Below are 16,092 nucleotides of genomic sequence, written 5' to 3' on the forward strand. Positions count from 1 at the left end.
TTCAATAATTACTCAACATAATTAAAAAGTAAGGTGTCAAATTAAAGATCTTACTATTTTTGATCATAATGGCAATTTTCTTTTTTTTTGTTGCGTTTTAGTACCTTAAAACCAACTTGTTTGTTACTTTTCATTTTAATATTTGCGGAAAGCTGTCTATAATACGATGCTATAAATAACTATCGTACTATCTTGTTTAATAAGTCTGTTATCACTACATTTCTGCTCTTGTTTGTGTATCATTGTATGGGAAGCCCCAATAATTGAAGATAATATCAGTTATGTCACATATCTTATCTAGATCACATTCAAGTTATTAAAAGTTTGATATTAGAAACGTTATAAACAAATACAAGTTATTAATATAGTACAAATATGAAGGAAAGAGAGTTTATACATTAAGAAATTTTTTAATCTTTAAGGGGGAAATGTCTTTTAATTGGCAGCTTTTTTTGTGTAGATTTCTCAAACTAATGAGTAACTAGTTTTTAACTTACTTTGTCTGTTAATATATTTGTAAGCTCTGAAAGACTACCGTTTTGTTATGTTTTCTCCTCTGCTATTAGAGTTACATGTCTATTTTTTGTTTTAAAAAAATCGATTGCAAATAAACACTGTAAGGTCTGTCGGTGGGTCGGTCTTTCATATTTAAGGGACATAAAGTTCGTATATGGAAATTGTATTTTAAAATATATGTGGATGAATTTTGTCATAAAGATTCTGCTAACTTTTCAAAACATCATAACGTTTTTGTCTTACATTATTTTATAAAACTTCCTATAGAGGTTTTTTAATTTCTTTCATATTTTCCATTTTGGTATATCTCTAAAAAACCCTAATTCTTCTGATTTCTATAATCATATGAATAAACTCTCTAAAATAAAAGTTGAGTGTGGTGTTGTTTAGCACCCTGGTGGTGTGGCTGATTGTTGTACTGCATGCTGACCAGGCAACTGCCAGGAGGACCAGCAGTAGGAGTAGTAGCAGCAGCAGAGGTAGCAGTGGCGGCTGGGGAAGCAGCAGCAGCAGGTACTTTACATTAAGGGCAAAGAGATTGTAAAAATAATTAGAAAATGTGTATTCTGACATAGTTTAAAGTTTCAGTCAAGTGAGAAAAAATGTTAGAAAATCATAAACTTCCCTATTAGCTTAGATGATTTCTATTCAGTAGAAGCAGTTGGAGCAGGAGTAGCTCAAGTTCTTCTTCTAGCAGGTTTTTAATAATCATGCAGGGTGGACACTAAACAAGTATTTTTATTCTTTACACAGGGTGGGCTATGAAAACTTTAGTTTTTTTTAGAAAAATTAGATCTAGTTAATTGTATGATTAATTTTTGTTGTTGTAGTGCTAATACATTTATTTTTTTAAGCATAATGATCTTTAGAAAGAGCTACAAATAAATTGTTTAGTGGACATTCTGTAAAATTGCATAAAGTCATTAGAATCATCAGAATTTTTCATCATTATCAAGGAGATTTTCTTCTTTTTAGCATTGTCATTCTCAGCTACTAATCATAATCATAATCATTCACAATCATTATTTCATCATCAACAGGTGTGCTGTACATGATTGTTTTGTTCAATGTTGCCAAAAACACAGCAACTGTAATTTTGCTACTTGCTAAAATGGCAGCATTCAGTTTTGTTTGTTTTCATAGGGTGATGTTAAGTTTGAAAGGTTTGCTGTGTTTGTTTATTGAAAACTAGAGTTATCTAGTATTAACAATAGACATAAATATTTGTAAATATTAAAGATGCTATTTTTATTACTATTTTTGTCATGTATTTGTAATTTATGGAAAGGTAAGTATTTCCCAGTGGTCTTTTATTGGACTGAGACGGTTTGATAGAAACCAATAAGCCTAAAATTTAAATAAAGCCCCTAGTCAATAAATAGTGATGAATATGGCTAGAAATTATTCAAGCTGAAAGTGCCTTTGTTTGTATCATCAGTAAAGTTCATTTTTCTCCAATTCAAGACTCCTGTCCTTTAATATAGTTTTTGTCGTGTAGTTGACTGTGGCTTTTCTTCATACTAAGTATCTGAATATTATCATCTCACCAATTATAATTCAAAGCAACAATCCCTAATAAAAGAAAAATTTCAGTTCTTCCTCTAGACGGAGTATAGTGAGCAAGATAAAGGATAAATTTTCACGCAGGAAGACTCCAAGTACCAGCAGCGGTACTAGTAGGTATCAATAATCATTGTAAGTCTAATTATGTAGAAGGGGAGTTAATTTAATTTTTAGGGTCCGATTTTGTAAAGTGTATATAATATAGATTTTTATTTTAAATAATTTTTTGGTGAAAATAATATTCTATAGAAATACAGCTTAAAAAAACAAATTTAAATTAAACTTTCAGAAGCAGCAGTTTAGTGGTTATTTGCTGCTGTACTTTCAAAATTTGAGTTTATTTTGGTCTACTAAATGTCTTGTCATATTCTTTCTGGGTATTTTTTAGGTCAAAATTAAGTTATCCGAAATATTATTGAACTTATTTTCAGTGGAAGCAGCTATCCAAAGCAGCAATGGGGTAGCAGCTCAGGAAGTAGTGCTGGAAGCAGCTATCCTAAGCAACAATATGGCGGTGCGGGAACAGCTGCTGCTGGCGCAGGAAAGAGTTGCCAACATTAAATTGAATTATTATTTTATGACTTTTCTAAATTAACAGTTTTATGTGTAATTGTACAGTTTGTAATTTAAAGTAAAATTATTTCCCATTTATAGACAAAATATATTTTACAATAAAAAGTTTGCAACTCTGTTGACAGGAGCTGGAGGATTTGCTGGAGGCATGGCTGGAAGTTCTGTGGGTTCATATCCCAAGCAGACATATGGAAGCAATATTCCTGGTGCACCTCCAAGTAAAAAAAGATATTATCATTCTGTTACTTACATAATTTTTTTTATTAATTTGGTAGTATTGCACAGTCAACTTCTTTCATGTGCAAACATTTATTAATGACTTAATAATACTTGTAGGCTATAGCAGTGCTGTTGGAAGTGGTTATCCTAAGCAGACTTATGGTAACAGCATGCCTGGGGCACCTCCAGGTAATTATTAATATTTAACCCCAAAAAGGCGTTCCTACAAAAGACTTAAATTAATATCATCAAATATTTTGTTGAGTTCAAACTGCTATGGCACAAAAGTAAACTTTTTTGATGAAAAATGTTAATTTAGAAAAAGAGATGGTAACTTGTTATATTGTAAACAGTATTATTAGTGTACTTTCGTAATTTATAGCATTTGATTATATTTTGGCATATTATTTTTTTTGAACTTTTGAACTCAACAAAACATTTGATAATATTTTGTCAAAAAATGCTTAACATTTCAAAGTTTTGTTTATAGAAAACCATGGTGAAATTTTTTTTGTAGCTAATATAATGACATTAAACATAATCCTAGTATATTCGCCAAAAACAATTATATCACTGCTGGAAGGTGCTCTTGTTCGTAGATAGTCCCCTTTTGTAGGATTAGGTCTTTTGTAAACTTGAAAGTAGACACGAACAATCTACCCGAAATATAGTGCCCTAACAACTAATCCGCTGTTCTTTCATAGTGATCAAATAATCATTTTTATTCAGCTTACAATACTGCTGTGGGAGGCGGTGGATTTGTAAATCCTGGTCAGAACAACTTTGGTGGAAGTAACACACCTATTGGGGGCGGAGGATTTGTCAACCCTAGCCAAAACAAATTTGGCAGCAACACTGCTGGCATGGGTGGTATTGGTGCGGGAGGATTTGCCAATTCAGGATCTCATAACACCATGGGCGGTGGATTTTTGAACACGGATAGCAAACCAAGTAAGTAATTTTTATAGTTTAAAAGGCTATTGATGCATCTCAACCCAAAGCTAATTTGTCAAACTAGCATCTTTGTACAGGCCAAATATATATTTCAAAAACTAAGGTTTTAATTCTTGATAGTCCTGTAAAGGAAAAAAACCGTTTCATCAATTTAGTTTTATTTTAGATTAGATAGATGCATTAAAACATTTTTTTGTGAGGCAGCTATATGCTATCTTCTGCAATTTGTAGGTAGTAGCTGGGGCTCTAATGTTGCAGCTGGCGGTCTTGGCGCAGCTGGAGGATATGCGGCTGGCAGCTATGCCAACAAATATAAATATCCAAAATCTTCTTGGTTCAGCTCTGTAACGGTAATAAAATATTTGATTTTTTTTCTGTTTTGATAAATATTGATTTTACCTTAAATTTAAAGCTTCATATTATCATATTCTTTAGAAATCTAAGCCCAGCTATAAACCTGGATATGGAACAGCTTGGGGTACAAACTTTGGTTCCGGTCACATGTACAAGCAGAAGTCTGGAATCTCTAAGAAGGCCCTTGGACTCGGTGTGGCCGCTGGTTTTGTGGGCGGAGCTGCTCTGGGCGTGGCTGGTACTATGGCTACCTACAGTGTTTACCATAGATATCAGGTTCAGTATACAGTTGCTTTATAGGCATAAATTTTAGCATTTTTTTTGTATCGTATGGCAAAAAACTAATGTGATTTTAAGAAGGCATGCTAATCCCAAAAGAATGTAAAAGCAAATTTTGGAAGAATTTTGAAATTTCTTGCCTTGCATTGTTTCAGGGATAAAATTTAATAAATGTTTTGGTTACAAGATAATTCAGTGGCCTAGCTGAAGGTCAACACCCCCCTCAAATTGAATTTGGAGTCCTGCCTACCCCTTTATTGTCTAACGACCCCCTGATGAATTGCTTTCCATGCCATTGCATGATATTTAATAATTTGGTTTTATACTTATTTCGATCCATTGTTTATTGCTATTAGTTTTATCAACAAGGACTAACAAGGACAAATTTTTTTTCTAGGTTTTCTGTAGGTTAATCCTTGTTGCTTTTAGGAATTTAAGAACATGATGAGAATGAGAGGATTTGGGTATGACAATGATGATATGGGATGGGGAAATTCTTATAGAAGGTATACCTACAACAAGATAAACATTTTAATCAAAATACAAAAATTTTTAAACCATTAAAATATCTTATTTTTTATTTGAATTGTATTAATAGCAGTTATTTAATGCACTTTAGACTTTAAGACAGCATTTAATTGTAAATGCAATTTTCTTCACAAACTTTGCTTAGGTGTTTTTTGAAACTTTTTATAGTGGCGTAAAAAAAGGGTATAGATTAAAAAACCTTTGGCCTTAGTATACATTAGAATAGTCCATTATTCTAAAATCTAATGTGATGTCATTCGGGATTTTTCAGCCAAACGTTTTTTTGTTTTTGTTTTATCCCCTTTTTTATAGGCATTATAAAGAGCTTCGTTATTTTATGTTTATAGTTGCAAATTTATATGAAAAATAACCTATTACTTTGTAAAATAAGCTTTATGTTTATATTTTTAAATTAGTAATGAGTGTATGTTTGGGTGTCCCATGAATTCCCACTGTGAATGGGGATACTGTGAGTGTGATTATGGCTTCTGGAGAAGGTAAAAATTTAGTAGTGAAGCTATTCTTTAAGTCTGTCCGTTTATCCGTCCGTAAGCTACTTTAATGGGGGGAAACGTGATTTTCCGTTGATCCGTCGGCAATAATCTTATAGACATTATTTTTCTGTTGGAAAGTTTTAGTTATTTGACTGCTTTGATTCACGGCTGATTTATTTTGTTGATGATTCTCCTCAACAATCGGCATCTTTTTACGCACTTAGTCCGTCAATTTGTCTGGAAGCTTCTCGAGGATATAGATTTGTTTTGAAGAAATGTGTTTTTCTCATCTGCTATTTTAGATAGCTGTCTTGCCGACCTATGCTCTACTCTATTCTATTTACCACTTTGATCATCAGTCTATCTGCACTGCTCAGAAATATATAAATTTTTGAAATATATGATTTTCTCTGCTGTTATCAAAGATAAGGTGCGAAATTTTGTGTAAAGATTCCTATAAACTGAACACTTAGATATAGTGAGTGTGTGAGAAAGGGAGGAAACTATATTCCTAGACCCAGCAACTTTAATCCATTTATATCCTTGTTTAGATATGGTCAGTGTGTAAAAAAGGGAGGAAACTATATTCCTAGACCAAGCAACTTTAATCCATTTATATCCTTGTTTAGATATGGTCAGTGTGTAAGAAAGGGAGGAAACTATATTCCTAGACCAAGCAACTTTAATCCATTTATATCCTTGTTTAGATATGGTCAGTGTGTAAGAAAGGGAGGAAACTATATTCCTAGACCAAGCAACTTTAATCCATTTATATCCTTGTTTAGATATGGTCAGTGTGTAAAAAAGGGAGGGAACTATATTCCTAGACCAAGCAACTTTAATCCATTTATATCCTTGTTTAGATATGGTCAGTGTGTAAAAAAGGGAGGAAACTATATTCCTAGACCAAGCAACTTTAATCCATTTATATCCTTGTTTAGATATGGTCAGTGTGTAAAAAAGGGAGGAAACTATATTCCTAGACCAAGCAACTTTAATCCATTTATATCCTTGTTTAGATATGGTCAGTGTGTAAAAAAGGGAGGAAACTATATTCCTAGACCAAGCAACTTTAATCCATTTATATCCTTGTTTAGATATGGTCAGTGTGTAAAAAAGGGAGGAAACTATATTCCTAGACCCAGCAACTTTAATTCATTTATATTCTTGTTTAGATATGGTCAGTGTGTAAGAAAGGGAGGAAACTATAGTCCTAGACCCAGCAACTTTAATCCATTTATATTCTTGTTTAGATATTGTCAGTGTGTAAGAAAGGGAGGAAACTATAATCCTAGACCCAGCAACTTTAATCCATTCATATCCTTGTTTAGATATGGTCAGTGTGTAAAGGGAGGAAACTATAATCCTAGACCCAGCAACTTTAATCCATTTATATTCTTAGATATGGTCAGTGTGTGAGAAAGGGAGGAAACTATAGTCCTAGACCCAGCAACTTTAATTAATTTATATTCTTGTTTAGATATTGTCAGTGTGTAAGAAAGGGAGGAAACTATAATCCTAGACCCAGCAACTTTAATCCATTCATATCCTTGTTTAGATATGGTCAGTGTGTAAAGGGAGGAAACTATAATCCTAGACCCAGCAACTTTAATTCATTTATATTCTTAGATATGGTCAGTGTGTGAGAAAGGGAGGAAACTATAGTCCTAGACCCAGCAACTTTAATTAATTTATATTCTTGTTTAGATATGGTCAGTGTGTAAGAAAGGGAGGAAACTATAATCCTAGACCCAGCAACTTTAATTAATTTATATCCTTGTTTAGATATGGTCAGTGTGTAAGAAAGGGAGGAAACTATAATCCTAGACCCAGCAACTTTAATCCATTTATATTCTTGTTTAGATATGGTCAGTGTGTAAGAAAGGGAGGAAACTATAGTCCTAGACCCAGCAACTTTAATCCATTTATATTCTTGTTTAGATATGGTCAGTGTGTAAGAAAGGGAGGAAACTATAATCCTAGACCCAGCAACTTTAATCCATTCATATCCTTGTTTAGATATGGTCAGTGTGTAAGAAAGGGAGGAAACTATAATCCTAGACCCAGCAACTTTAATTAATTTATATCCTTGTTTAGATATTGTCAGTGTGTAAGAAAGGGAGGAAACTATAATCCTAGACCCAGCAACTTTAATCCATTTATATTCTTGTTTAGATATGGTCAGTGTGTAAGAAAGGGAGGAAACTATAGTCCTAGACCCAGCAACTTTAATCCATTTATATTCTTGTTTAGATATTGTCAGTGTGTAAGAAAGGGAGGAAACTATAATCCTAGACCCAGCAACTTTAATCCATTCATATCCTTGTTTAGATATGGTCAGTGTGTAAAGGGAGGAAACTATAATCCTAGACCCAGCAACTTTAATCCATTTATATTCTTAGATATGGTCAGTGTGTGAGAAAGGGAGGAAACTATAATCCTAGACCCAGCAACTTTAATCCATTTATATTCTTAGATATGGTCAGTGTGTGAGAAAGGGAGGAAACTATAATCCTAGACCCAGCAACTTTAATCCATTTATATCTTGTGCTACTTATGCTGACTGCCAGGTAATTTAGAGTTTTTAGATGAAAAAATAGGGACCCAATCACACATATAAGAATGTTTGGTTTTCAAATACAAATTTTATGGAGCTCTCCCATTTGCCTTTAAGTGTTACATGTTAGCTTTTTAACTTGGAAGATGAGAGACATTAATTAAGTACAAGTGGTCACAGCTAATATGATTTCCAATGCTACTAAAAGTGCTTATTTTCATGATTTTGCACGTCGACAATTTTGAATACTTTAGACTCCCTTATATTTATTAATAGAACTATAACAATGATTTATCCTATTTTAAAAAGTAGTAAGATCATTTTGTTTGTCTTCTTAAGATTTTGCTAACCACAGAAAGGATGAGAAAAACTTTAGATAAATTCTGTGATTTTTGCTTTACATTTTCAAATCTTTATATGATTTTGACCAAAAATAAGGTACTAAATATTATTGGCTCAACAGAAAGGAATTTCAAAAGATAATATAAAAGATCCTGGTAGAAATTATATTTTAGTTTCAAAACTATTCTCATTTTATCAGGCTATTGATATCAACATGATGTGCAACACAAACCTAACAGTGCAGGCAGGTGGCAAGTGTCAATGTAAACCTGATATGAAATGGAATGAAGCCTCTGGCGAATGTCAGGTATAGTCTGGGATCTAACGGGATAAGACAATGGTCATTAAATTGATGTACAACCCAAATGGTGATTTACAAAATTTTTCATATGTAGATTTCAGTTACTTGTTGAAACGTTTGGACACTCAACTTAATTAACCAACCAATCAAAATTCAATAAAATAACAAAAGTTGTTAAGCCAACTAATAAAAACGTTATTGTGAAACTATGGGGACTAGTTTAATAAACAGCCCAATGTCCCCTCTCTCCTTGGATATAGCACAAGGACTCTGGTAGGAAATTGACAACTTATTCATACGTACTGTACTAAATCAATCATTACTTGGACTAATTTAACCAAATTAGGTTTTTTTTAAGTTTTTGATATTTCATACAACCCCCTTAAGTTATTCATTACAGTAAAATACAATTTTAAAATCTATTTACTGTGTAAATATGCATAAATATGACGTTTTTACTGACAATTATGCTGATTTTTACTCAAAGCATATATCTTGTAGACAATAAAATGATTATAACTTTCGTTCTATTTAAGATAAATTGATGAAATAAAAAGTACATTCAATTTTGTTAAGCTGAAAAGTCACTTATTGATATTAAGAAATAATAAACCCCTTTGAGTGGGGGAGGGGGGGCGTTGAGTATCGAAAAAAGAAACTAATGTAAATTTCTTTTCTACGGTGGGTTTTAATGATTCATATAGCAGCCAAACTGTTTTAGGCAATACCCATTTGTCTGTCTGTCCCTCTGTCTGTCTGTCCTTTTGTCTGTCTGTCCCACCACTTGTCTGTCTATCTGTCTATCTGCCTCTCTTTTGGATTTCAATGAATCATCTAGCATAGCCTAATTGTAATTTGTTAATGCCTCAAAGACTCTGTTACTATTTACCTGTCCCTCTGTCTGTCTGTCTGATCATTCACAGGTTCTCTATTGGATTTTATCTAATTAATTGTCTATTTTAGTAAAACTTTGATAATTCTTCTTGCCCGTCTGTCTGTCTATCTACTGAGTTTCTACCCTTGGTCTAACAGACTTATTCACTTAATTTATAAAAAATTAGATTTAACTAATAATATGGTGGTATCTTGTACCAAGAGATACACAAATAACCTTGTGTTGAAAAAAAACAAATAAAAAATAATTCAATTTCTTCTATGAAACAAAAGTGTAATACATGTTGCTTTATTCTCTTTGTACATCAAAAATATGTTTCAAATTTATAATATCAGGTTATATTCCATTAATTTATTAACAACTAAATTTTTTGACACCCCACTTATGACTTTTAACAGCCCCCTGTAACTAAAATCAAGGGTGATTTTATTAAGATTTTACCAAACCTACTTTACATAAGAAATTTATTACATTTTAAATTTTTTTTTATAAAAAGAGGATTGGGATATATCTCCCTCCCAACATTAACTTTAAAAACTATTGAAAAATATATTAAAAGTTATAAGTTTATATCTATCAAGATCATTAAAGGAATTAACTCAAGTTTGAGGGGGGGGGGGGGGCTTAATGCAACCATCTCGTAATCAATGCACAAATTGCACTTAGAATTCGAATTTTGTTACAAAACTTGGCATGAGTAATCCTTGGTACATCTATTTTCCCAAAATGGAACAAAAAGTTGGAAAAGTTATGGCTAACAGCTGGCGGCTCAGTCATTTAGCCGTTTTTGGGCTATATTCAGGGCGAAACTATCATTAATTGCATAGGAATCAACTTTTTGAAACATATTTTTGCTTTAAATATCCATTTTTAAAATTTCTTGTACCAGCTGCTAGAACTGGCTGAAAATGGCTGGGAGCGGCTAAGAGTATGAAGAGTATATAGGGCTTGTGACATGTCTAGGGGTAGGTTTTTATTGGTACTGAGCTCAAAAATACTACTATAAATAGTGGGGGTCCATCCATTTGGCAGCTGGGGCTGTTACACAGACTGTTAAAAACCTACCTAGAGACACGTCACAAGCCCTATCTACTCATTCTACTCTTGGCCGCTCCCAGCTGAGCTGAGGCCATTAGCAAGCTGCCAAATGAATTTTTTGTGGTATTTTAAAAATTAATAAAATAAAATTAATGGTCTTCTTATCAATACAGGGGGGTTTGGTGCTGGAAGGTGGGCAAAATTGATATATATTGAGCTAAAACTACCTGGTCCAGTAGTTACTGCATCTAAAAGAAAAACAAAATTAAATTTTTTTTTTAAGTTAGGTAAGAAAAACTGCAAAAATAGAATTTGACTTTGCAGATTTCTTGCTACACCTTCATATGTTATTATTGAGACTGCTCCATTTTTTTGGTAAATTTCAGGTTTATATTGACATACTAGAATTGAAATTTTGTAAAAATCTTTAAAATTGAGATCACACAAAAGAACTAAAAAAACATTCTTTTTGCAGATTTTAAAAACTTTGAAGTGCTCGTGAGGTCACAATTATTGCATCACAGAAAAAAATATTTAGCATGGGTCATTTTTTTGCTTAAATCAACCACATTTTTACTGGGGGCAAAAAATTTTTCAAAATTTTTTCATGGAGGGATGATTTAATCTACAATATGTACTTTTGGCTGTTGACAGCTGTTCTCAGCCATTTTTGGCAGTTTTCAGCTGTTATGACAGCGAAATCTAGAAATTAAAAAAGTGTTTTTAGTAATATGTCCTTGTCCATGACATAAAGTTATAATGTTAATTAAGAAAAGTTTAATTCCATGGAAATATTCAATTTTTTATATCCTTATAAGCCATTACCCAGCTACCACTATTTTTGGTAGTATTTTTCAGCTGAACACCCCTTAAAACCTATCCCTAATGGATGATTCCTACGTAATTATTGCTGGATTTGCCCTGAAAATAGCCCAAAAATGGCTAAACAGCTGAGCAAACAGCCCTTAGCCATTACTTTTCCAAATTGTTGTTCCATTTTGGGAAAAAAGATCTACCAAGGATTACTCATGCCAAGTTTTGTAATAAAATTCGAATTCTAGGTGCCATTTGTGCATTGATTACATGATGGTTGCCTTAACCCCCCCCCCCTTAAGATTAACTTTTTGTTAAATTTTGAAAAACAGACCTACTAAGGATTACACATGCCAATTTTCATAACAAAATTTGGATTAATTGATTATGGGATGGTTGCATTAACTCCCCCCCCCCCCTACATATGTATGAGAGTTTCCTCATGTCTCAATTTACTAATTAAAAGTTGTACAGTACAGTTGTACAGAATATTGCAAGATTTTTTTTAGTAAAGTCTGGAAATTAATGATTAATTTATCTAAAAATAGATAGCATAGAATTATCTTAATCAGTGGCTTAATTTAATACACCCGCCTTAAACACCTCCCCCCCCCCCACTCTTTATTTTAAGGGGTGTAAATTTATTTCCTTTACACCCCCTTGGAATTTATAGAGGGGTGTATCTGCGGGTGTAGGCTCTTGTCAAGAGGGTGGACATGGGTGGACACCTAGGGAGGTGTATCCATCCCCCTTAATTTTACAAGGGTGGTGTAAACAACCCCTACACCAACCTTTTGCACGCCTTTGATCTTAACTATACTTTTAAAGTACATAAAGTTGTAAATTCAGTAACTATTCTACAAAAATTATCTTCCTAAATTGATATATGATTTTCAGGGTAATCTCCGGTGGACTAAACATTAAAATTTTATGGAAAAAAAGATATCTTTGGAACATGCATGTCTTGAAATTATCCCCCCTTTGTACTCAATACGCATTATTAATTCTAAGTGCGTCAATTTTGCGTTTAAAGATACCCTTAGTTTAAGCATTAATTTCTTCAAAAAATGATGAAAAAAGATAATTTTTTTTTTGATAAAATGATAAAAGTATATGTAAAATGAAATAACCAGCAAAAAAAATTACAAAATTACGTTAAATAGAACGAAAATTAGAGCGTTTTGTATGCCTTATAAAATGCGTATTTCTCATGAAAATTGTAACGATTTAGTGTATTGAGTAAAATATTTACAAACTTCCCGCTTTTATAAGTAGCTAGAGCCATTGTGATAGTAGAGTGGTAAAAATTTTAATTAATATTTAAGTTGGTTAAATTTTAGACTTATTTGATGGGGAAAAAATTATTTTTTCAGATGTTCTTAGATGTTGATTGTAGCAGTATAACATATGAAACTCCTCCTTCAAAAATTATCCTTGATGTAAGTATTTATAAATTTATATTTTTAGTAAATTATATGAGTTGAATGATAATATATGATTCAAATACATATATTGTAAACTATTTGATCACTGAAATTCACTTAGAATATATTCAAAATTAGTGGCTTCACCTTAGAGAGGAGAGAAGATTTTTATCAAAACACCATCCAAACTCTTTTTGAATTAAAAAGTAAAAGCATTATTTGTGTCTTCTACTAGCTTGGGTTGAATCCCACCCCTAAAATAGATATAAAAAAACATTCAAGGGGTCTATATGAAGCTATTTATACTGTAAAGGAGAACCCAAACGGTTGGAAAAGTAGCAATTTTTAGCCAATTTCATGAAAAAATTATAAAAATAAAAATGCTTACTTTCAAGATTATCTTTTAAATTTTAGGCAGTAGCTAAAGCCCAGGCTAATAATATAAGCGCTGGTCCTCCTGATGAACTGGCGGATATCTCTGCTACACCTTCCATTGAACAAAGTCTTAACTCAAGCTTGCTATCTCAACTTGATGTGTTAGTATTATTTTCCATTGTTGATAAAGAGTTTTTATCATTAGCAAAAATGTTTTATTATTCAATTTATTTGGCTGCAGTTAGGATAAACAGCTAATTGTTAGAGGGAATATTTCACATACCTATGAGTATTTACTTTTTGTATGATACATGTGTATTTTTTTACCTATTTATACATTCATTTATCTGCAAATAAGTATAAAATTTAACAAATTGTTTGGAAAAAGTATGTAAAAGTCGCTTAAATTTTTTTGCTGCAATTTTATTATCCAATTTTAGTAAAATTGCCACAGCCAATGAGATCAAGGAGGCTTACTGCAGAGATATTGATGCATTCAGCTTTGATTTTGATATTGATCCACAGAGACCTCCTAGGTGTGATCCGGTTCCAAGGTCAGTTGCTGGTAACTTCATAGGATAGATTTATTACCCTAGACGGGCAACAGACACAATTTTTTGAAGACGAACAATAATACGAGTGATGGAATTTGTTGTCTAAAATTTCCAAAAAGCTAACTTTATCACAACAAATTCAACAATGTGTAGCCTTACTTATCTTATGGATAAAATGAGTGACCTTTCGTATCAAAATGGTGTTGGTCCTATTGATTGATTTGATCACTTACTTATATTTCTGATAGACCGACCAAACATCACTTTACATTATGTTGTAGCTTTACTTAAGCAAATTATTATGATCATTAGTGTTTTCTTTCAAAGTGTCAGCGAGCACAAAAAAAACCCACCCACACTTATTTTTTAAATGAATTGGAAATAAAAAAGGAAAAGTTTTATTTCAGAACCACTGCAAGCGGCTGAATAGGTATAGGCCATGCACATATACCTACAATGCCCTACCCCTGCACCCAAAATAATCTAACACAAAATTACCCCATTCCCTTATTTTCATATTTTTTTCTAAATAAGCTAGGGAGGTTTTTCTATGTTCAACAAGGCACTTTGGGGGAAATCGCCTATTTTTTGTTTAGCCAAGCATGTGGAATAGTTTATGACAGCCATGATTGTTCCGGAGGATGGAAGTTGATCATTACCCAGGGAGAAATTAGCTTCCCATACTTCAGTTCTTACTGGAAATACAGGTACATAAGCAATTTGTCATAATAAACATATAAAACAAAGGAAACTGCTTTTTAGAAGTCTACATATTTAACAAAGATTTTAAATCTTATCGCTCCACTTTATTCTTCTTCTAATCATCGAGTTTTATCTTTTATGAAAATGTTCAATTCTCAAGAGGAGTGGGGAGAGGGGAGGAATTAAGTAAACTAACCCCCCCCCCCCCCCCTCCAACCTATTTTGATTACAGTTTTAAAATAAAATTTAAATATAAATTCGGGTGTTAATTTTATTTCTCTTGGGAGTGTGGTGGTTTCCTCCCCCCCCCCCCACCTCCTTCCCCCCTCTCCAATTGTAGAAAACTATGAGAAACTACCTTGTATTGGAAAACCATATCAGTTCATTGGTTAGCAAGATTCTTCAGAATATACATACAGAAAGGCACATAGACACCCTGTTACTTTTATATTCGGCTAATTTTTGAAAGTGCTCAATAAGCATCAGGATTAAGCTTTGATATTTTAGAAATGACATTGATCTGATTGGAGTGAAGGCTGGATGCACCTTGACAGGCTACAGTGACACTGGGTACTCTGGCAGAAAGGGAACATTCAAGGCTCCAGAAAATTCTGAATTGTAAGTACAATATTTTTCTTGCATGGCATGAATAATCTCTAAAACGGCGGTTAAATTTTAAATGTCTGTCCAGATTTCACAAGTTTGTCAGACTTAAAATATAATCAGTAGTTTCCGTTTGTGTGGGAGGGAGCTACTTCTATATATCCTAGTAGTTGCTTCACCCCTAGCCCGTAGCCTCTAGGATAGGTGTCAGAAAAATAGCCTAAAACCACCCAAAGCTATAAATTAAGCTTCCCTGAAAAGTACAAATAATTCACTGCATTTCAAGATATTTCCTTTACAAAGGCGTATGATTACATGGGAACTGATCTTGTGCTATCTATTTCTAGCTGGTGGGTGCTGGAGGAATATGCTGAATACCAACATCTAGACTCAGATATTGAATCCATACAATGTGTCTGCACAAACCTGTAAAAGTAGCTGTCTACAGCGCCCTAGGAAAATGGGGATAAATGTCACTGCTTTTGGCCTACCTTTTATTTTACGTCAAGAAATACTCTATACCCCACCTCTATTCTAGGGATTTTCTTTCCCCCTTACCTTTCTCTTTTCCTCTACTATGATGTCAATAGAATAGGTATGCCAAAAGCGGTGACATATATCCCGATTTTCCTAGGGCACTAAATACAGCTACCTATAAAACAAATAAATCAACAATATTTATTATTTCTAATGGCATTATATGCATTTTGTATAATTTCATTCTTTAACTATTTGTAATATTATGATTGTCATACAATTATATCATAAAAAAATTATTCAACTTTTAATAAAGTAAGACAAAATCTGTTTGATTAGTTTTTTTTCTGGTTCATAAACATTAGGAAGGGGAAATTGGTTCGTTCATTATCAGGGATCTAAAGGGATAAGACGATGGCCGATAAAGTCACCTACACTGAACACGCCAAGAGAAAGACTGTCACCGCTATGTATGTTGTCTATGTCCTGAAGAGGCAAGGCCGCACCCTTTACGGATTTGGAGGTTAAACT

General features: G+C 32.9%; 1 protein-coding gene across 6 annotated transcripts; it reads left to right on the forward strand.

Moving 5' to 3' along the window:
• The first annotated feature begins 232 nt into the window (after positions 1-232).
• On the forward strand, positions 233-15,891 carry LOC145313375 (uncharacterized). 6 transcript variants are annotated; one of them, XM_080152733.1, is made up of 20 exons: positions 233-378; positions 884-1,029; positions 1,169-1,213; positions 2,110-2,196; positions 2,511-2,617; positions 2,775-2,870; positions 2,989-3,060; positions 3,601-3,822; positions 4,057-4,175; positions 4,261-4,455; positions 4,888-4,964; positions 5,403-5,483; positions 7,957-8,050; positions 8,579-8,686; positions 12,800-12,865; positions 13,265-13,386; positions 13,666-13,779; positions 14,376-14,486; positions 14,989-15,099; positions 15,432-15,891. In XM_080152733.1, the coding sequence occupies exons 1-20, from the start codon at positions 376-378 to the stop codon at positions 15,514-15,516; spliced, it is 2,061 nt and encodes a 686-aa protein (XP_080008859.1). In that variant the 5' UTR covers positions 233-375; the 3' UTR covers positions 15,517-15,891. The 6 variants fall into 6 exon arrangements, with proteins under 6 accessions (XP_080008859.1, XP_080008860.1, XP_080008862.1 ...); XM_080152734.1 differs by having other exon boundaries at positions 1,172-1,213; XM_080152736.1 differs by lacking the exon at positions 2,110-2,196.
• The last annotated feature ends 201 nt before the right edge of the window (positions 15,892-16,092 follow it).

The sequence above is a fragment of the Acartia tonsa genome, chromosome 3, assembly GCF_053477335.1.
Source record: "Acartia tonsa isolate MP-2025a chromosome 3, ASM5347733v1, whole genome shotgun sequence".
Classification (NCBI taxonomy): Eukaryota; Metazoa; Arthropoda; class Copepoda; order Calanoida; family Acartiidae; genus Acartia; species Acartia tonsa.

Bases quoted from the DNA above. Each gene is read 5' to 3' on its own strand.
- LOC145313375 (XM_080152733.1), top strand. The intron at 8,051-8,578 runs GTAATTTAGAGT...TCATTTTATCAG, and splicing joins CTACTTATGCTGACTGCCAG to GCTATTGATATCAACATGAT. The intron at 14,487-14,988 runs GTACATAAGCAA...TTGATATTTTAG, and splicing joins AGTTCTTACTGGAAATACAG to AAATGACATTGATCTGATTG.